The sequence below is a fragment of the Leptopilina heterotoma genome, unplaced genomic scaffold (genome assembly GCF_015476425.1).
Source record: "Leptopilina heterotoma isolate Lh14 unplaced genomic scaffold, ASM1547642v1 Lhet_107, whole genome shotgun sequence".
NCBI classification, from domain to species: Eukaryota; Metazoa; Arthropoda; class Insecta; order Hymenoptera; family Figitidae; genus Leptopilina; species Leptopilina heterotoma.
Genome location: NW_025110824.1, coordinates 283,773 through 306,368, shown reverse-complemented (window position 1 = coordinate 306,368; position 22,596 = coordinate 283,773). Strand labels below are relative to the sequence as shown.

General features: G+C 30.0%; 1 protein-coding gene across 1 annotated transcript in view; it reads right to left on the bottom strand.

The window, feature by feature from the left end:
• Positions 1–22,596, bottom strand: part of LOC122502384 (calcium/calmodulin-dependent protein kinase type II alpha chain-like) — a 274,765-nt gene that overhangs the window by 14,823 nt on the left and 237,346 nt on the right. The window contains exon 15 of the mRNA XM_043612408.1: positions 12,147–12,222. Within this exon, the coding sequence (XP_043468343.1) occupies positions 12,147–12,222 (76 nt within the window). The remainder of the gene's footprint in view (positions 1–12,146; positions 12,223–22,596) is intronic.

Here is a 22,596-nt window from a genome sequence, read left to right as displayed (position 1 = left end):
ACAACAATGTGATCAAAAATTAGAAATTTAGCAAAACTTTTTCGATTATTGAAATAAATTAATTTATTTCAATAAATATTATTTAAAGCTAAAAATATCAGTATTTTACTTAGAAAAATAAATTGGAATAAAATATTTTTAAACAATTTCAAGTAAAAAATAAATAACCTGAACAATTAATTTTGATTGAAAATCAGTTATTATATTTAGTAGAATACAAAAAATAACTCCTCCTACTTTAAGAAAGTAATTTTTTATTCGTTGGTTCAATAGCACAAAAAGAGAGTGAATATTTAATGTTTAAAAAGTTACATTTAGTCTTAACTCCTTAAGAAAAAAAAGACTTCTGGCCAATAAAAATAAACACCTCCTATTTTCAAAGTGCAATTGTTTATTTGTTGGTTGAGTTAAAGAAAATGGAGAAAGTGATTAATGTTTGAAAAATAACACATATTACTATATGTGTTATAGAAAGAAAAGAATAATGAATGATTTAGACTAATAAAAATAATAAACAAACTCCTCCAATTTTCAAAATCAATATTTCTATCTGTTTGTTGAGTTAAACAAAATGTAGAAAAAATTATATTTAAATTTATAATTTCAACCCCCAAACGAAAAAATGGATGTTCAAGACCAATTAAAATAAAATTAAAACTCCTCCTTCTTAAAGAAAAATATTTCTTATTTGTGGCTTCAATAGAACAAAATGCAGAAAATAATAATATTTAAAAAAGATAAAATTTAGTCCCAACCCCCAAAAGATAAAATGGATGTTTAAGACCAATTAAATTAAAATTTAAACTCCTCCCTCTCAATAAAAGCTACTTTCTATTCGTGTGTTCAATAGAACAAAATAGAGAAAATATCAAACTTTAAAAAATATAAGTCTCAACCCCTCACGAAAAAAAACTGCTATTAGCCAATAAAAAAATTAAACTACTCCTACATTTTTATTCATTGGTTCAGTTAAACAAAATGGAGAAAAAATTATTATTTAAGAAATAAAACGCATATAATTTCAACCCCCAAAAGAGAAAATGGATGTTCTAGACCAAGTAAAATAAAATTTAAACTTCTCCTTCTTAATCAAAGCTTTTTTCTATTTGTTGGTTCAGCTAAACAAAATGGAGAAAAAATTTATATTTAAGAAATTAAACATATAATTCCAACCCCTAAAAGAAAAAATGGATGTTTTAGACCAATTAAAATAAAATTTTAACTCCTCCTTCTTAAAGACGGAGAGTTCTTCAATATAACCAAATGGAGAAAATATTAAACTAAGTTTTTAAATTTTAATTTCATCTCCATTTTGTTTAACTGAACCAATACATAAAACTGTAGGAGGAGTTTGATTTTTTTATTGGCTAATATCAGTTTTTTTTCATGAGGGGTTGAGACTTATGTTTTTTAAAGTTTGATATTTTCTCTATTTTGTTTAGCTGAACCAACAAATAGAAAAAAGCTTTGATAAAGAAGGAGAAGTTTAAATTTTATTTACTTGGTCTAGAACATCCATTTTTTCTTTTGGGGGTTGAAATTATATGCGTTTTATTTCTTAAATAATAATTTTTTCTCCATTTTGTTTAACTGAATCAATGAATAAAAATGTAGGAGAAGTTTAATTTTTTTATTGGCTAATAGCATTTTTTTTCGTGAGGGGTTAAGACTTAAATTTTTTAAAGTTTGATATTTTCTCTATTTTGTTCTATTGAACACACGAATAGAAAGTAGCTTTTATTGAGAGGGAGGAGTTTAAATTTTAATTTAATTGGTCTTAAACATCCATTTTATCTTTTGGGGGTTGGGACTAAATTTTATCTTTTTTAAATATTATTATTTTCTGCATTTTGTTCTATTGAAGCCACAAATAAGAAATATTTTTCTTTAAGAAGGAGGAGTTTTAATTTTATTTTAATTGGTCCTGAACATCCATTTTTTCTTTTGGGGGTTGGAATTATAAATTTAAATATAATTTTTTCTACATTTTGTTTAACTCAACAAACAGATAGAAATATTGATTTTGAAAATTAGAGGAGTTTGTTTATTATTTTTATTAGTCTAAATCATTAATTTTTTCTTTTCTTTCTATAACAGATATAGTAATATGTGTTATTTTTCAAACATTAATCACTTTCTCCATTTTCTTTAACTCAACCAACAAATAAACAATTGCACTTTGAAAATAGGAGGTGTTTATTTTTATTGGCCAGAAGTCTTTTTTTTCTTAAGGAGTTAAGACTAAATGTAACATTTAAACATTAAATATTCACTCTTTTTTTGTGCTATTGAACCAACGAATAAAAAATTACTTTCTTAAAGTAGGAGGAGCTATTTTTTGTATTCTACTAAATATAATAACTGATTTTCAATCAAAATTAATTGTTCAGGATATTTATTTTTTACTTGAAATTGTTTAAAAATATTTTATTTCAATTTATTTTTCTAAGTAAAATACTGATTTTTTTAGCTTTAAATAATATTTATTGAAATAAATTAATTTATTTCAATAATCGAAAAAGTTTTGCTAAATTTCTAATTTTTGATCACATTGTTGTAAAAAAACGTTTTCTAAAGGTAAAAGATATGTTTTATTAGTAATATCTCTTAAATCAAAGAAACCAATTTTTTCAATGTTTACTATATTTATACATCATTTTGAAACTTCGCGCGTTTATCCAAATCAGTTCCTTTCGTTCCGCCGTTCAGAATATGATCGTAGTGAATCGTAGTCTGCTACAAGTATCACGCATGTTACCAATGCATTAACAGGTCTCACAGTTCGCATATTTATCATTAATAATTGAACAATTTACGATTTAATACAACTTGAATAATGGATAAATCGACTGTAGAATAGTTAATTTATTAATTATAAGAGCTTTTTCTAACATTGTGACTTTCGTAAGTGTAATATTTGTGCATTTTTCTTAATAATGTCGTCTATTATTCTTGTGATATTTTGGTAACATTTTTACCCATTTCAATATTACCCTCTACAATTTTTACCCTTTACCCCAAAAACTTTTACCCATTACCTTTGTAACTTTTTACCATCCATTTTTTCTGTCGACGCGGAAATTATGCAACGCCACGTTGCAAAATATTAAATAAATAAAATAATTTTTCCATTCATTTTTTGTTTATATCGAAGCGTGGGTTATGCACTACTCAATAAAATTTCAAATTAAAAAATCCGTTAAGAAATAACAATATAGCAATAAGAAATCTGAAATTCTCAAATTATTTTGGACTCATGCAAAAAAAATGTAGAAGGATTACGCTTACATTTTAATTATTTTTTAACAATTTCTTGTTTACATTTACTAGTAGTCATAAAAGGTTGAAGAATAACCCATTAAGTGATATTTATTAACAAATTCTGTAAAATATTTGAACTGGCTATCTCTCTCATATGGCCATCTCCTCCGGACTTACCCTAAACCTAATTTTTTGCGAAGTTAATGGAAAGTAGACATAAAAAAATTTTTTGCGAGTAATCTTAATTCTTAGGAAATATTGAAATTTTCATTTCTAAAAGAACGAAATTAAAAATTGTAATGCGAATTTCTCTAGTTCTTCTGGGAAGTTATTCAGATGACAGTTGTTTTAAGTTTAGTACACCCTTAAGATGAAAAATCAAAAGGTTTTAAATTTTTCCGCCCCCTCCATTTTGAAACAAAAACAACTTTTGCAACGGACCGACAAAGTGGTCCCTTTTCTAAATGTATGTTTTTTAACCCTTAAACCGCACACTGCCGAATCCATCCTTAAACCACACACTGGGTGTGCGACACCCGGGGACTTTTAAGTGTGTTCTCCAAGCTGGAATAGGATATTATCTTTTGGAAAAATTATCTTATATAGCTCAGTACATCTATTTTGAAGGAAAATAGGTTTCATAATGATTTATTTAATTTTAATAATTAAAAAAGAGTTTTTTAAAACTACTGAAATTACCTTAAACCAAAAACTGGGTGTCAAACAAGCAGAAATTTTTCGCCGACAACTTCATAAAGTTATCAAATACACAAAGACACTTGGGAGACTAATCCCAGTAAACGAAAACTAATTGAAATGAATTAAAAAGAATTCACAAAGAGCTTTCGTGAATCCCGCTTTGTGACAAATACGAATTGGAGCCATGATGCAATTTTCCTGAATTCGTGAAACTGTATTGAACTTCCGAACCTTCTATCCGTACCAATTCACTGGACAAGTTTTGAGCCTTTAATTTTTTTCAATTCGTTAGCACGAATTCAATGCATTCCTTGGCCATTTCTTTCGAATGCGAATTCGTTTGGACAAATTGGTACATATTGAATTAAATTCAATTGAATATACAAAGAGCTTGAGTGAATCCCGCTTTGTGACAAATACGAATTGGAGCCTACCAAAAATGTTAATTCGTTTCAATTCATTTGAATTAGTTTTTTTTTACTGGGATGTCCCTCACGGAACATAAAGTTACCCTACTAAAAAAATAATGACAGAACATCAGAAAAATAATTAGAATTTCTGGTGTTTTTGAGCAGTTTTTCTTACAATTGCAGCTCAAAAACATGAAAAAGACATAGAACTCTTCAAAATACTGCCAAGAATCATGAAAACTCTTATGACTGCCACCGAATTTTTTTATAGCATAGCAAAAAATCTTTTTTGGGGATGTATTCTTGTGTTCCTTTATGTAAAATGGTCGTCACGCCTTTTATAACTTAGGTATAAAATCGAAAAACCATTATACATTTTTTAATGTTTAAAATCATTTTTGTTTATTTCAACATTATATTTAATGTTTATAAACTCAGATTATTTTGAAGACTGTTTTACGTATACCTTATACTCTCTTGGCTTAAAATTCAAAAATGATATCAGTTTTTACATATCAGTTATAGTTCACGAGATAGCTTATAATTTCTTCAAAATGAAGGTTTTCAGAATAAATTTTAGATATTTGGAAACATGAAATATCACAGATTCTAAATTTTTAAATTATAAACTTCCATTAGTTAAATTGATCAAGCTTCAAGTAATAAAATTTTTATTTAAACAATCATAAACCTTCAGAACAATGCCTTTTTTGGTCGCTCGACTCAACTCAGTCACAATGACCAATTCGCTACGCACCTTTCTTTAACAATAGATTTCCGAGTCTATTGTGATGATTTTAAAACAAGAATTTTATAGCCTAAAACTTCTGCATTTTAACTAATGCAACTTTGTAACATAAAAATTTAGAATCTATGGTATTTTACGATTCCAAACATCTAAAATTTATTTTAAAAATCTTTTTTTCAATTATCACCCAAACCTTATAATTTATTTTAACAAATGTTTTTTAAAATAAATTTTAGATATTTGGAATCATAAAATACCATAGATTCTAAATTTTTATGTTACAAAGTTGAATTAGTTAAAATGCAAAATTTTAATGTTATTAAATTTTTGTTTTAAAATCATGACAATAGATTCGGAAAATCTATTGTTAAAGAAAGGTGCGTATCAAATCGGTCATTGTGACTGAGTTGAGTCGAGTGGGAAAAAAAGGCATTGTTCTGAAGGTTTATGATTTTTCAAACAAAAATTTTATGACTTGAAATTTGTTTAATTTAACTAATTGAAGTTTATAATTTAAAAATTCATACGCTTCAAGTATGGTCAGCCTGGTTTGTGAAGTGAAGTGAGAAGCTGATAGAGTTCTCACAAAACATCAAATCCATACTAAATATTCTGTCAGAAATAATCAGAAAAATGACAAATCATCAGAGTCAAGAAGAAGCATCAGAAAATCTGACGAATAATCAGAATTCTGATGTTTTGTCTTGATTCCTCATTATTTTTTTAGTAGGGTAAGTACAAAATGTATCGTCCAATAAGACACATGTTCAATTTTTACGAACTTAACCGAAATATTAGAGTAAAAAGCTAGAATATGGGTGTCGCACACCCAGGGTGCGGTTTAAGGGTTAATTAATAAAACGAATTTTTTACGAAGTTAATTCACAGAAAAAACGGTAATCTAATTTTAAGAAGCTCCTACTTAAATTGGAGCCAAGAATATTCTCCACTTAAATTAAGTGGCCCTACTTAAATTAAGTAGGAAATATTCTTACAATAAGATTGATATTCTTATTGTAAGAATATTTCCCACTTAATTTAAGTAGGGAATATTCTTGGCTCGTATATAACTACATAGGTGCTTCTTAAAATTAGATTATCGGTTTTTCTGTGTTGTTGAGTATTATTTTATTGAGTTATTTGAAGCAAAAGAAAGAAAAAGTAGACATAAAAAAATTTTTTGAGGGGCTTTATTCTGAATAATCTAAGGAAATATCGAAATTTTAATTTCTAAAAAACGAATTTAAACATTGTAATGCAAATTTCTCTAGTTCTTCTGGGAAATTATTCAGATGAGAATTATTTTAAGTCCAGTACACCCTTAAGATGAAAAATCAAAAGGTTTTGAATTTTTCCACCCCCTCCATTTTGAAACAGAAACAACTTTAGCAACAGACCGACAAAGTGGTCGCTTTTCATTTTTTTGACGTGTAAGACCCTGTAGATTAAGAAAAAAGAATAAAAAAGTTTCTATAATAATTGTTTTCAAAATTAGTAAATTGCGATTATAGCCGAATCTAGAACCAACAAAGAGGTCCCTTTTCATGCGGACGTCCACATATAATAAAATCTTATTTTTGTCCTGTGAAGTGTTATATATTTTTTATTTTCACGTTTAAACTATTTCTCGAATTCGGACAATACATTTTTAATAATAAATACAATTACAGCACAGATAGCTTTAGCGAGTGAGGTTTATGTGTGAGTATACATGTGTTAGTGTTGTGTGTATATATGTGTAAGTATACATGTGTTTGTGGATTAAATGTTCTTTGAAATCCCTCAGGTTTAATTAAAAAAATTTTAAATTTAACAAAATGGCGGCTATTTTTCGAAAAAAATCAAATCAAATTTTCTCATAAACCCCAGCGTTTTTTTTCCTCTCGATTTTTTTATTACTTCCTGGAAGTCTAACGATTATTTTCCAACAGAATTTATCGGGGTCCCGCGACTTAAAAAGGAATAAATTTTTTTTTCAAAAATGAAAATTAGAAGTTTTTTCGCTACCTTTACAATATACAACAAAATTTCAAAAAGAAAAAACGTTCGTCTTGAAAAATTAAGTAAATATTTATTACAACTGACATTTTCACTTCTCAGAAAATTTAAATTATTAACTGTAACATGCATTAACCCATTATCGCCTGCAACCACTGAAACTTTGTGTTTAATGTATTTAAAATATAATTCATAATAGATCTTAGTATTTAATTATATGGTTTTGAGGTCGCTCATTACGAATCTACAATCGAAGTTTCAAAATACAAAATGGCGGATTTATTATGTCGGACAAGAATTTAAAAAATTTGTTCGATTTGCTTGATAATTGTTACTTAGAGGTTTTTGGGGTAGCTGATAACGAATCTGTAATAGGATTATCAAAATACAAAATATCGGATCCAATATGGCGAACATACATTTAACAATTGTCTTGAACATCTGTTTGAATCATTTAAAACTTGTTACCTGGCAATTAAACTTTTCCTATTTAACGTCAGAATGTTTTGTTTACGAAGGAGTTTTCAGTAGTTTTGTAGTTTGATGTCATTAATTTTCGAACATTCAATATTATTATTTGGATTATTGTGAATAGCACTTCTCAAAATTAATCGATCTGCATGCAACTTGATTCTCTAACATGTTATATTTTAAATTCAATTTTTGAGTGTTTGTATAGTCAATCTGATATCATTTTGTACAAGACAAATTAAAATTCCATTTGACAAAGGTACTTCTTTTATTTTAATATCAATGTAAATAATATTGTGTTTGGTGAACATTCCAGGTTATTACCTGTAATGTAAATACTAATAAATAGTAATCTAGTCAGGCGACTTGATTTGATTTTTAACCATTTTGTCCGACATACTGGATCCGAAATTTTGAATTTAAAAAATCTGATTACAGTTTCGTAATTAGCGACCCAAAAAACTCCTGAGTAACAAGTATCAAGCAAATCGAGTAAATCTGTTAAATATATGTTCGCCATATTGGATCCGACATTTTGTATTTTGATAATCCTATTACAGATTCGTTATCAGCTACCCCAAAAACCTCTAAGTAACAATTATCAAGCAAATCGAACAAATTTTTTAAATTCTTGTCCGACATAATAAATCCGCCATTTTGTATTTTGAAACTTCGATTATAGATTCGTAATGAGCGACCTCAAAAACATATAATTAAATACTAAGTTCTATTATGAATTATATTTTAAATAAATTAAACACAAAGTTTCAGTGGTTGCAGGCGATAATGGGTTAATGCATGTGTTACAGTTAATAATTTAAATTTTCTGAAAAGTGAAAATGTCAGTTGTAATAAATATTTACTTAATTTTTCAAGACGAACCGTAAAAGAGGCTAATTTCGCTGAATTTTTCAATTTTTTTTAAATAACTTCGGGAAACGATGAAAATAAACATTGGCACTGAAAATATATAATTTCTAACCCTTTCTCTTTTTTATTACTGCATAAAGAAATTAAAATATGTTGCAGAAAATTATTTATAAGCCGTTTTGTTGTGAGCGACTTTACCTTTAAATGAGGGTAAATTCGCTCACCATTATTATTCTGGCAGACTGGCAGAATATATTATAATCTGCAAAAATAAAACTAAATATTCTTTAGAATCAATAAAGAAAAAAATTAAGAACAATATCCAAAGTTTTCGGAATAAATATTTAATATTGTTTTATCAATAAGTAATTAAATTCAATCATTCAATCAAACGTACTCATAACCATAAAAAATAAGGTTAAGTTTGGCAGTTTAGTGCTTAAACCGTTTTAAATCGTTTAATTTATAGTTATAAGAGTACTATTATTAAAAAAAATCGAATTATAAATTAAAATAATTAACATACTTAAAATATTCAGGCCCAAACATCTTTTTTGTAGACTTATCTCCTGAGCGAATTTACACAACAAATTTGAATTTTTTTTTAAATTGATTTTTTGCAGAATCTATTTATTGCTTTCAGTTTTGTGCTTTATGAAAATCATGTTGGAGATACAGGAAATGTAATGTTCAGAAGGATTCAACTTAAAAATTTTGAAGTAAAGCTTTATTCACTATTTTTTCATACTAAGGGAAGTGTTCCGGTTGTGGGCACCCTTTTGTTTTTGCCTCATAACATTTGTCCATGTGCATATTATACAAATATATGTGTACGAATTTAAAGCTAAAGGTCTAAGGTGACTGTCAGTGAAGGAATTAAATTGATTCCTTTAAATAAAAAAGTTTTATTAGAAATTTAGTGAAATGGGAATTTTTTGACAAAAAAAATTTTGTACCCGGTTGTGGGCACCCTTGAAAAATCCGCTAAAAATGGAAAAATATTAAAGGAAACCAACACAAATAAAGAAGAAATGAAAGTTTCTTTATTTTAAGAGAATTTGCTGGGATAAAGAACAAAAATGATGACACGTTTTCACACTATGCTCATAGCTAACAAAAGCATAATGCTTGCATGTGAAGTAGCTAGTACTCATAACATAACGCACTTCTAATGCACTGAACGACTATATTCATCGCATTTAATGGAGTTTGCGGCTGTCACTTTCCTTGGCAGAAAGTTTAGACAGATGAGACAGTAGTCCTCATCATTGTCAGATGGTAGAGCCTCCTTAACATAAAGGTGCCCACAACCGGGAATGACAGTCATTTTTTAAAAAGACCAACACATTTTGTGATGCAGGATTTTGGTTAAACACGAAGGTAAATCACAAAATATAATAACAACACTGCAAAAAAAAAATTAAACCCTTTTTTTCTGAACGAATCTACACCCATATGTTGCTCTTCGAAAACAATACAAAATTACTTTTTTATTTATTTAATGCAAATTTTCTTTATTATGCTCACAGCTATTACACAAATGCATATATTTGTTTCGTTATCAATACGAAAAGTCCGTATTGTCAACGAACACGACTTGCAATACTTAGATCAGTAAAGTCTGCTTGCCGTCGAAGTTTACGTAGGGGTGCCCACAACCGGCGCACTTCCCCTACTTGTTCAATATGAAAATTATTCACTTGTGTTTTAAATATAATTTCTACTGAAAGTTACCAATGAATTTGCTGCAAATAAATTTTAAATTAAAGTTTAGCATTTATATTAACCAAAACAATTGTAAATCTTAAATATTTCTGTCTAAAAAGTATGTTAATCGAATTTTAAAAAATACATATCTGTTGAGCGAATTTACCCTACATGAGCGAAATTAGCCTCACTTACGGAACGGTTTTTCTTTTTGAAATTTTGTTGTATATTGTAAAGGTAGCAAAAAAACTTCTAATTTTCATTTTTGAAAAAAAAATTTATTTCTCTTTAAGTCGCGGGACCCCGATAAATTCTGTTGGAAAATAATCGTTAGACTTCCAGGAAGTAATAAAAAAATCGAGAGGAAAAAAAACGCTGGGGTTTATGAGAAAATTTGATTTGATTTTTTTCGAAAAATAGCCGCCATTTTGTTAAATTTAAAATTTTTTTAATTAAACCTGTGGGATTTCAAAGAACATTTAATCCGAAAATTAGGGATAAAAAGAATCATTACATTATAGGCAGATACAAGAAAGATACAATAATTTTAATATTTTTTACCGTCATTTTCTTGAAATCAGACTTCGCAGTTTTAAAAATTCAAATGCGCCTAACTTCGTTAAATATTTTTTTTTTTTTGCAAAACGGCAAAATACTTGTCGTCTAAAATTGTGTGAAAAATAATATATTTCCATAAAAAACGATAATTTGACTTACATACATATAGCCTGTCTGAATTGAAATGGAATCAACCATGTGTTTTATGTATATGTGTGAGTATACATGTGTATGTTTTATGTATATATGTGTGAGTATACATGTGCATATGTTTTATGTATATGTGTGAGTATACATGTGTTAAAATTGTTACTAAAAGATTGTTACTAAAAGATATATGCGGTGAGGGTCGTCGATCGGTCGTTCGATCTTCAACTTAATACAATAGAAAGGATATAATTATTGAGGAAACTGCTCATTATCGGTTTATGTAATATTTCTAAAATTCAAGGGTGCTCCTTCCCTTTCACATAAACTCTTATGGTTGAAGCTTCATAAATTGAGGCTTAATAGTAAGATGAACATTCACTTATATTGCACTATAATGATACGTCTCTGAATATTAATAAAACCTCGCAATTAGTATTTTGATGTATGCCCCCGATGATATGGATTCTACCCGAGTTAAAATTTAGATCCTCTTTTTCTAAACCTCTTTTGAACCTGAAAACAATGCGGAAAAATCCACATTCCGATGTTTAGAGGTTGAAAAAGAGGATTTCAAATTTTTGTGAAATTTAAATTATTTAAATATCTATCTATGCTAATAGATTTATTGAAATCATTTAAAAACTATTATTTGCATCTTCTATAGGGCAATTAAAATATAACTCTGTGAAAAAATTCCAATTTTAGTTTTCGAAATATTTAAAAAAATCTTTTTAAAGAAAAAAACCAAAGAGGTTTTTGGAGATCTAAAAGAGGGTATAAATTTTGACTCTGGTAAACTTTTAGATCTCATTGAACGTACGCAACTCACATTTTTAAAGAAATTACATTCCCTTTCAGCTGATACCTACTCCCCCATATATGTTTTGATAATCGAAACTGTATCACTTCATCTATTTTGAATGATGCTAAAAAATATTTTATCCTCGATAATAAAGATCTCTAAAATGGACAATTCACGTTCCTCTAAGCTTTGTTTGGATAAACTAAGAAGTTTGGCTCCCAATAACCTGACTAATAAATTCAATTAGGTTAACTAAAATTGATGGTTTTTTGGCACCCTAACATTTCGGAATCTACTCCAGATTAAATTTAAGATTGAGATATAAAAACTTTTAAGTTTGAAATTGTATAAAATTTAATTAACTTAATTGAAAGTTAAATTTCATTAGGTATCAAATATGATACCTAATAAAATTTAATTCAAGAAATTATAGTTTGAAAGTAATTAATAAAAACTAATATTAATTACTTACGTGTACGCCTCGTAATCACCAGTGTTGATGCTCTCAATTAGCTGTTCAGTCATCTTGATGATTTCTTGACGGCGAGCTGTAATTTTTAACACATCAGAATCAGTAACCAGTTCAATTTGTTCAGAGGGCTCATTGAGTTTATTTCGAAACATCTCACAGCACAACAGCCACATGCACGAATCTTTAATACCTACTTCCTAATCAAGTAATTTTATAAACATTTTTTTTTAATATATCTTATCTAATTTACCGAAACCGACCGATAATTTTAATTCATTAATTTATTCTTAATAAAAATTACAATTATTTTTTTGTTTCAGTCTCCTCTTTTATATATAATTCTACTCCATTTTTTCCCTACGAATTTATTGATTTAAATTAGAAATAAATATTTAAATAGAAACAAAAACTGTAATAGTTTTTCGAGTAAACCCGACAAAACGAATTTATTATTATTTTTAGCCCCATTGGCGTTAATTTTTAGAATCATGAAAACATATTTTGTCAAAAATTTAAATAGGTTCCCGAGGACTTGTATTTTAAATAATGACGATAATAATACTCGAAAATTATGATTTTACTCTCAAGAAACAAAAGTCCCGTGCTTAAAATTTATTGTTCTAAATAAGATTTATAGAAACTGGATTTTAAAAATAACTTTAGATAATTATGAAGATTTTGAAGAAAATAGAAAAGAAATATAATTACAGAGAATTAGTTATAATACCTATTAATTGCAAATTTATGAAACTCCATAATTTCTCTATTACAAATAATATTTTTTAAAGTTGAACGTCAATATTTATGTACACGTGGAAACGATAATTTTTTCCTGACTTCGCATATTCCTGGCATTAACGTTCTCGATAACAAATAATAATTTTCAAGTCACCAAGAAAAGTGATTATTTATATAATAAGAAATTATTTTCCAATCGATATTGCACTTTAACTATTATTATTCTACCAATAAAATAAAGCAATTAATTTTCTAAATAGTAATTTGACATTTTATGAAAATATTAAATTAAGGATTAAAATTCCAAATGAAAGTATAATAAATATTGTTCTTATAATTTACTAACGTCAATCCATTTCATATTTTGGTATAAAGAAACAATAAATTATTGACACTAATAATTAATTTCTATTTTTCACTGTATGCGGTTGTAATAACTTTAATTGAAAATCAATTTCAATCAATGAAATTGTACGTAATTAGTCGAAATATCAACGTGAATAGTGTGACCACCACCATTTTCTAACACCACTGTCGATTTTCTATCACCACGATAGTTTTCTTTTATTTTTCAATACCGTTTAAATGTTTGTTTGCCTGATCGTAAAAACTAGCTGATTGGTTATAGATATTTAACCTAGTGTTCATGGCGTCTCTAATAGGTATCGCTATCAAAAACCGGTCGTTAATTTTTTATCAACTATTGGTCAAGTTGACCCGATTTTTATTTAACTGGAAAATTCACATGCAAACTTATCGGATCAAATTTTCCTTATATAAACATATTTTTCTTTTTAACTCATATTGTTTTAATCGCGAGTTGTAAACTTATTAAATTAAACCATTTCTTACGAATACTGCATTAAAAATTATCTTTAAAAAAATGGAACTAAAATGATTGTAATTTAATTAATCTTATGCTTTTCAATAATAACGAGGACCTCTAAGAAATATAATTAAATTGAAAGGAAAAAATAATTTAATTTTTAAGGAAAAACTATTTATGTGCTTTCTCTATTTAAAAATAAGTTTCCAAACAAATTTAAATCGATATTTGCAGAAATATTATTGTTTGTTTCTTTTTCATTTTGAATATCGCAATTACCTGAGCTCTGTGAATTCGTTGAAAGTTGACTGCAGGTCTTGATAGGACAGACGACTCTTAAGTCTACAAGCATATTACCCTTTTTAATTAAACGCGCAACTAAAATTTTTTTACCATTTAAATTTTTACAACACTCGGAAAAGCAATGCTAAATTCCCATGAGAATTACGGTACTACAAATTATTTCGTATTACCAATTATTATTTAATTTAAAACTACCCACATAGTACATAATATTACCTGAATATTTCAGAAATTTTACAATGAGGTTTTGCTCCAAATATAAAGTTACAAATTACGGCAATATTGCAGTCAATAATTGTTTAATTAATAATAAGTTTAAAAATGAAGAAATTTTATACCTAATTCGAGGATTAACATATGTGACACTTCACGGGAAAGGGACCTTAAGGGCCGTTTATAAACTACGTCACACTATTTTGCATAATTTTTCCACCCCCCCTACCCACGTCACAAATTTTACATGCTTTAGCGCCATTTTTTCTACAGAACGTCACAAAAAATTAATTCCACCACCCCCTCTAAGGCGTGACGTAGTTTATGAACGGCCCCTTAGGTGACAAAGTATTAGGCTCAGTCTTCCATGCGCAGTGCACGAATATTGAACCTGATGCTTTTGTCGCGTAAGGTCCTTTTACCTTGAAGCCGTATACATATGTGCATCCTGCGGCGTAAAAATAATTTTCGTGCAATAATAGTATATAATTCTCCTCCGTTGGATGTCCTCTGTCGAAAATCTTGTATATTCTTACACCTTGTCATGGTGCGGGGTTTTACATTAAAGGATTCCCAAACAGCAAGAATAAATGGATTCTACAAATTCAGAGAATGTACTCCATGTGATCAGACAGGAAAAAAGAAATCTCATCTTTAATCCTAGGTCTGGTAGTCAAGTCAAGGAGTCCTTCGTTGAAGGAGAAAAAATGAGGAGAGGAAGCGCCTAGAGCTTTCTGAGTGTGATGAGTGTGACATTCAGCAGGGCGTGGATGATGCCGCCACCGATGAGTCAGACTTTAATTTAGCAAGCGTTATCAGCGGTGTGGAGTGTAACCGTAAAAACCGGAGCGCCACATTAAGCGGTAGTTAAGTAGTTTCGGCAGTCCAAAGGAGACTCAAGCCTTAACTACTAGGCGAAAAAAGAAGGAAACACTCCTAAAGAAAGAGGCCATAAATGCGACGGAAACACCAAAGCCAGAATGTTCAACATTAGAAAAAATGCAACAAGGGGATCGACAATGGTCATCCGCGTGGATCAGGGTCAGACATATGCTGTGGTTTCACGTAAGCTTCGGACGCCAGCCGCACAAGAGTCGTCGCTACAAGGGCTACAAAAAAGGGAGACATCCTGATTAAAATAGGAGGCGACTCCAGTAATTAGGCCTTCACTGCGGAGGTTACTAAAGCGTTAGAAGGTATTTGTAATAATGTACAGTCTCTGCATCGAAGGGTAACGCTGGAGTTCCGCAAATTGTATTATCTTACTCAAGTAGAAGAGGTTCAACAAGTGTTGGCAGATGTTCTAAAGAAGCCAGGAAGCAGTAAAGTGATGCTCCTTGGATCAATCCGAAAAGAGATTAAGCTTGCGGTTGTAGTCACCGACCTAGATGAGGCGAAAAGGCTGCAGAAATTGGGACATTGGCTTTATGACGTCCCCAATTAGAAAGAGAGTAATGGACCTTGATTACGGTCACAAAGGAAGAGATTGTAAGGCTGTGGACAAATCGACTGCGTGCTTCAGATACGGAGAAGTCAAACATAAGTTCGGAAACTTTAAGAGAAGCGATAAGGCGATAAATACGGAAGAATACGGCGATAAGGTAAATGTGAACCATATTGCCAGCAGTGGAGTTTACTTACATAAATGTAAATCATTCAATAAATGGTACAAAAAATGTCTTGAATATTTTATAAATGTGACGCGATATGAAGAAAAGGACCTAAGAAGCCGAAAATTACACAGCCACACAAAAGAAAAGTTCTGATCTGGGGGTCTCACTATGTAGACTTTATGTTTTTTGGGTCGCTGAATCCGAATCCGAGGTCCATTTAACCAATATGGCGGACACGTTTTTGAAAAGTACATCGGATTCGCTTGAAATTCGTTACTCGGGGGTTTTTGGGATCGCTGATTACGAATTTGAAGTCTGATTTCAAAAATTCAAAATGGCGGATCCAATATGGCGAACACGTTTTTGAAAAATTCATCGGATTCGCTTATAACTCGTTACTCGGGAGTTTTTGGGGTCGCTGATTACGAATTTGATGTCAGATTTCAAAAAATCAAAATGGCGGATCCAATATGACGGACACATTTTTGAAAAATTCATCGGATTCGCTTGAAACTCGTTACTCGGGGTTTTTTTTTCCGCTATCCGGCTAAGTTGTTGGTTAATAGCTTTGATGCCCCGTCATGGCAGACACACGCAGAAAACGTGCTACGATGCAGGGACTCGGAACCCCAGTATCGTCGGTAACGAGTTTCAAGCGAATCCGATGAATTTCTCAAAAACGTGTCCCCCATATTGGATCCGCCATTTTGAATTTTTGAAATCAGACTTCAAATTCGTAATCAGCGACCCCAAAAACCCCCGAATAACGAATTTCAAGCAAATCCGATGAACTTTTCAAAAACGTGTCCGCCATATTGGTTTTTTGAGGTTATGTCAAAATCCTGATCTGATGGGGTTAAATGGACCTCGGATTCGGATTCAGCGACCCAAAAAACATAAAGTCTACATAGTGACCCCCAGATCAGAACTTTTTTTTTTGTGTGGCTGTGTTATAGATCATGTTTTAAAAGTGTGAATTGAAAATAAACAAAGAGAATCAACTTTTAATGCAAGTCAATGATGTTTAAGTATTTATTACATCTAAAATATTCAATAATCTCTTATTTTAATTTTAAAAAAACTTTTAATCAAGGTAATTGTGCCGTAAACATAACCTATAATTCGTTTTCTTCTTAGGTCCCTTTCTTCAGATAGCGTCACAAATATTTTGTTAAATAATGAAATCACAGTAAAATTATTTAAAATTATTTTCTTTACGCTTTTAAAAAGATTTAATTGTTGACTACTGATTAGATTAATTGGAAAATTGGAATCTATTTTCAGGTTAATTAAACTCTTTCCGCTTTAATAATTCTTCTTCAAAATAATCTAACACCAAAAGCCTATAATTATCGTTCATAAAGATAAAAATTAAATTTTCCTTGAAGACAACAGGTAAAAATAATTGAAAGTTTTTTAATAATTAAAAAAAAATTTCAAAATAAAAAATTTACATTTCAAACATTTTTTATAGAGTTTTCCATGAAATTATTTCAAATCTTTCAATGAAATATTTAGGAAATATCAGTATTCTCAATTTTATCGATCGTTATTCTCATGGTCCATTGTGCTGAAAAATCGCTGACGATTGACCATCTGTTTTGTTTATTACCGCTCTCACCTCTTTCCTTTTTTATTTTATTTTACACAGTTTAGACGCATCAATATCGGCACTCCATTTAAAAAAATTACGATTTAAATTTTTATTTAAACTTTCTTAGTTTAATAGTTTTAATTATATTCTTTCTTTTTATATATTTTTTCACTTTCTGCATTATTTTTCCTCCTCTTTATATAATTATTATTACCATCATTATATTTCATATTAGATGAAATTTTTGTTTATAAATTTTTAATTGTACCTATTTATTGCTTTTATTTATTCGGGGACTTAAATATTATTAAAAATTTAATTTACCTAATAATACTGGATAGTAATGAATTAGGAAGAAAGTGTCACATTTCTTTGTAAATTATAACGCGTTTTAATTATTATAAATGGAAGGATAATTGTGTTAAACTTTACATTTTTCAAAAAGGGTCTTAATCTAAATGTTGATTTCTCCATAAAACGGTAAAGCGATAGTTTCAAACTTTATCACGTATAGAGTCATTACGTGTGTTTGATAACACATTCACTGGAAGTTAATATTATAAATAAAATTTAACTCCAAAACAATTTCTTACAAAATAATAAGCCATAATTATAAAGAGAAAATAAAGTACAAATTAAAATATACTAAAACTAATTGCTACTGTTAAATTTTATATTAATTCAATAATATGTACATTTGTAAACAAGTGCTTAAACAATATTAACAGTCAATTTACATATGTACAAAAATGTAAATTTACAATTCCTTTATTTTATCAGCTTTTCAATGTCTACCATTTGCATTTAGCTTAAAAATTGACTACAAAGCCTACAAGTTTTTTACAAATTATATTTATTTAAAAAAAAATTTACCCACATTATTTCACCTGTTTTTCATTTTACAAAAATTTTGTATTTACATATTATGTTTAAAATAATTAATTAGCTGAAAATAATTACGATAATTCTGTCGTTGATATAAAGGGGAATTTTTGTACTAAAGTCACATTTTTTATACATATTTGATTAGAATAATTTCAATTTTTTTAATTATAATTTTTTCTTATTTCGAATACTAATTTCTGGTGGAAAAACCAATTTATAGTTTTAAATAGCATTATCTGCTGTAGAAGATATTTTATTTTTTTTTTAAATTTAATTATTAAAGAAAAATAAATTTTTATCTTAAGCTGCGATAAATTTAACGACAGCTGAGAAGAAAGTTTATTCTTATTTAGTAAACAATTTTTTTACTCTAGCAATTAAATTATTGTGCAAAGCGTGTGTAAAATAAACAATTTGCTTTGTGTTATTTTTTAAACTAATAATTTTTTGTTTATTTTTGTTATTCACTTTATTTACATATATGATGTATAGAAATAATTTGTTGCTATGTTTACTTGCAAGGTCCCCCTCGGGATTATTGTTATAATTGACATTTTTAACGCCTTTACTGTACAGAGCGCATGCGTTAGAATGGGGACAATAAGAGGGAGAGAGAGAGAGAAACTGCGTTGTCTTTCTCACGCTTATTGACCCCACTCTTGCGCTTGCGCACAATGTTCATTGGGTTTATGCCTTGTCCAGTCAGAAGAGTTGTGGTCGCAAAGATCATAAATACCGTACTCAGAGTAAGGAGTTGCAGGTTGCAAGGATCATGAAGTCTTGCGACATTCAAAAGAACGTAAACAGAAGAAGCATGCTGCGGCCGATGAGTCGGACTTCGATTTGGCATGCGTTTTCAGCGATGCGGAGTGTAACCGTAAAGACCGGAAGTTGGAAAGAGAGCTCCACTTTAAGCGTCATTTAAGACTTGCCTCCACAAAATGGAGTTGGAGGTCCCAAGGATGATGAAGTCTTGCGACATTCAAAAGAACGTAAACAGGACAACATATAATAATTTAGAAATGAGTTGACAACTTTGGAATGTTAATTAATCGATCTGGTTAATAAATAGGTCTTAGTTGTACATTATACACGGAGAGACCGAGATTATTAATTTTTGTATAAAATCACACTAGAATTTACTATTTTCACATTGCAACCACCGGAAATAAGGGGACTTTTTGTAATTTTTTACTATTTTCTACACTAAGTCACTAATCCGACAAATGTTCACCAAATTAGCAAAGTTTCTTACTATTCCCAACGGGAAGAGTACTTATAGAGCCAGTGTAACAGGTCACAAGCGAGAAGAAATCACTAGCATGCACTCTGGCGGCGCTTGTCGGAAGTGGCGCAACGTTGGTTGCCAAGCGCTGTGTCGATAACGTCAGGATATGCATGCGCGCCAGAAAACAGTTCCGACAAGCGCCGCCAGAGTGCATGCTAGTGATTTTTTCTCGCTTGTGACCTGTTTCACTGGCTCTATATAAGTACCTGCTCCTCTCTCGCAAAGACATTCACAGTTATCCCTCCACTGTGAGATACGGTGAGGGAATTTTTATCAGTCTTTCACCTTTGTTTTACCAGAGGTGAAAAACTAAATTAATATGTTCTATTAATTTAAAAAAATATATATTTTTGAAAAATATATTTTTTTAAAATAAATTTTTGAAAAATATATTTTATAAAAATATATTTTTTAAAAATGAATTTTTTAAAAATAAATTTTAATTAATAATTAAAAAAAATCAATTTTCAAAACCTTGGTTTTTTGTTGGCTGCCAATAAAAAATCAAGCTTTTGAAAATCGATTTTGTTTCCTTGGCAATTCCTTGGCAACTAATATTGGCCCGATGCTTGGCTACCGATCATTGGCAGTAGCGTGATCATCCCAAGTTTAAACCATTGGTGGTCCAATGATGGTTTCCATTAATGTTCCAATAATGGAACGGAGTTCGCCAAGCATGGCCCATTATTGAACCAATCGTTTACTTCCCATTGGGTTTCGTCCAATAGTTCCAAACAATTGTAGTAAACTCAGAAATATTGTGTACGTAAAATTACTATAGTCGTTTGTAAATGCAGAAAGAAAGAGTGAAAGAAAAAATACGGATTTTTATCGCCGGTTTCCCGTCAATTCTTGACTAATGGAGATAAACTGGAAGGATTTTTACATACACAGACACACACACACTTATATATTTGTTGGATAAATATTTGATTGAATATATATATTAAATGATGAAAATTTACAGCACTTACGAGAAAGCAGTTTACTTTTAACAACTTATTATAAGACATAGTTCTTGGGACAGGAATAAATGCAAAATTTATTGTATAATGGTCAATTTCTGAGATAACGAACACGCATAGAAAGGGTTTGCTGTGGCCGCGAACATTTTGCTGCCACAGCAAACCTTGTTCGTTGAAATAGGGACAGCGAATAAGTTCGCTGTGAGATCAAACAAGTTCGCTATGACAGCAAACTCGCATACATTTTTACTAATGTTTGCTGTCACAGCTAACATGTTCGCTGCCACTGCAAACTTCTTAGCTGTGGTAGCTAATTTTCAGAGATTTTACAGCAAACATCTGTTTACTGCTGCAGCTAATTTCTTTTTTTCCGTGAACGACCTACGTTTCACTTTATATTTAATTATTGTAGATAATATCCAAATATATTTTACATACGCGAAACATAGTCACTGTCAATGATCGGATGGCATTGGCTCATTTACGAAGATTGACGAAGTTAGCAACGAATAGAAATGCACGCGCCATATGACTGCACTCGCTAGCCACACTTGCTCCTTATGTCTTATACCTCATCCTAGACCTTTTATATCCTTGTGTCTATGTGAATTTCCATCCCAACATTAAATTTATCTGGATTCCCTCACACTCTAACATAAGGGGTAATGAATTTGTAGATTCAATTTGCAGAAAAGTTAATTGTACACTCCTTAATCGTATATATATGGGAGCTCCAATTATTGATCTTAAGAATAACATCCTTATCCAAGACAAAATGACAAATTTGGCCTAATCTTGGCCATTTACTGACAGAGATTTAGCCAACCACAGATATTTTGCCAGGGTGACGTACAAAACGGTCAGACCTTGGTTCAAAAACATTACATATCCGCGAGACTGGATAAATGCCATAACCAGATTGCGCACCGGTCACACCTTTACGTACGAACTTTTTTCAAGACTTAATTGGAATGCGACGTTAAGCTGCGGCTGTGGTGAGGAGAGGAGAACCTTGGATCACATCATTCATGACTGCCCCATTTTACAACCTAAAAAAAATAAACTCTACAATTACTTACAAAGAAAATTCCCGAACGTTGATCCCAGAACGGTCTCAATCGATGACATGATCTTCCCTACCGACAATGAGGTGGTCATTGAACTGGGTGGGTTCTTGAGCCAATCCAGACAGCCAATATAATAATGCGGGGTATTTGGCTTGTCTCTTAAATTCATTGCTAATGACGGAGGACGTACGATACGATGCCGTTTGGGCCCACTTAATAACTTCAATAACTTTACTTATCAGTCGACCCTATTTGTTTTTGCTGACAATTTTTTTTCTTGAATCTCTTCTCCATTAACCCAACCTCTCCATTTATTCGAAATTTACTACCTCTCACCAAATGGACAATTAGGAGCGCCATAGAGGACACGGAAATTTCGAGACACTTTTATCAGGGGAACAATATCTCCGCAAACACTGACTATCTATATTATACAACCAATGACTAAGGAGGAATCACTTACCAAAATTTTCTTTCTCTTCATAGATTTTAGTTCTGACAGTCGGCTACGCCAAAAGTCATTTAAGAAGAAAAGAAAAAGAAAAGAAAAAGCCACACTTGCTCACCAAAAATTACTACAGTGGATAGTAGGTTTTAGTGGAAAATGTTTTCTTTTGTCAGATTTTGTCTAATGAAATTAGATAAAACTATAATCAATTTTCGCTACATTTACAACTCTTACACAAAATATTAAAACTTGCTATTTCAATGTAGCAAATTTATCTATTTCTTTTGTAAATTTATCTATTTCTGTAGTACATTTTGATAAAAGTCCCCTTATTTCCGGTCATTGCAACCATTTTTAGTAATTTTTACAGATGTGGGTCTCTCCGTGTACGATAATCGATCGGAGAACCTTGCATTTGAATAATGTCGTTTTGTTGTGTTGGTATTAATAAAGAGACAAATGATTTTATAATAAACTACATCGTCTAAGCTTCAAGCATGCATCTTTATT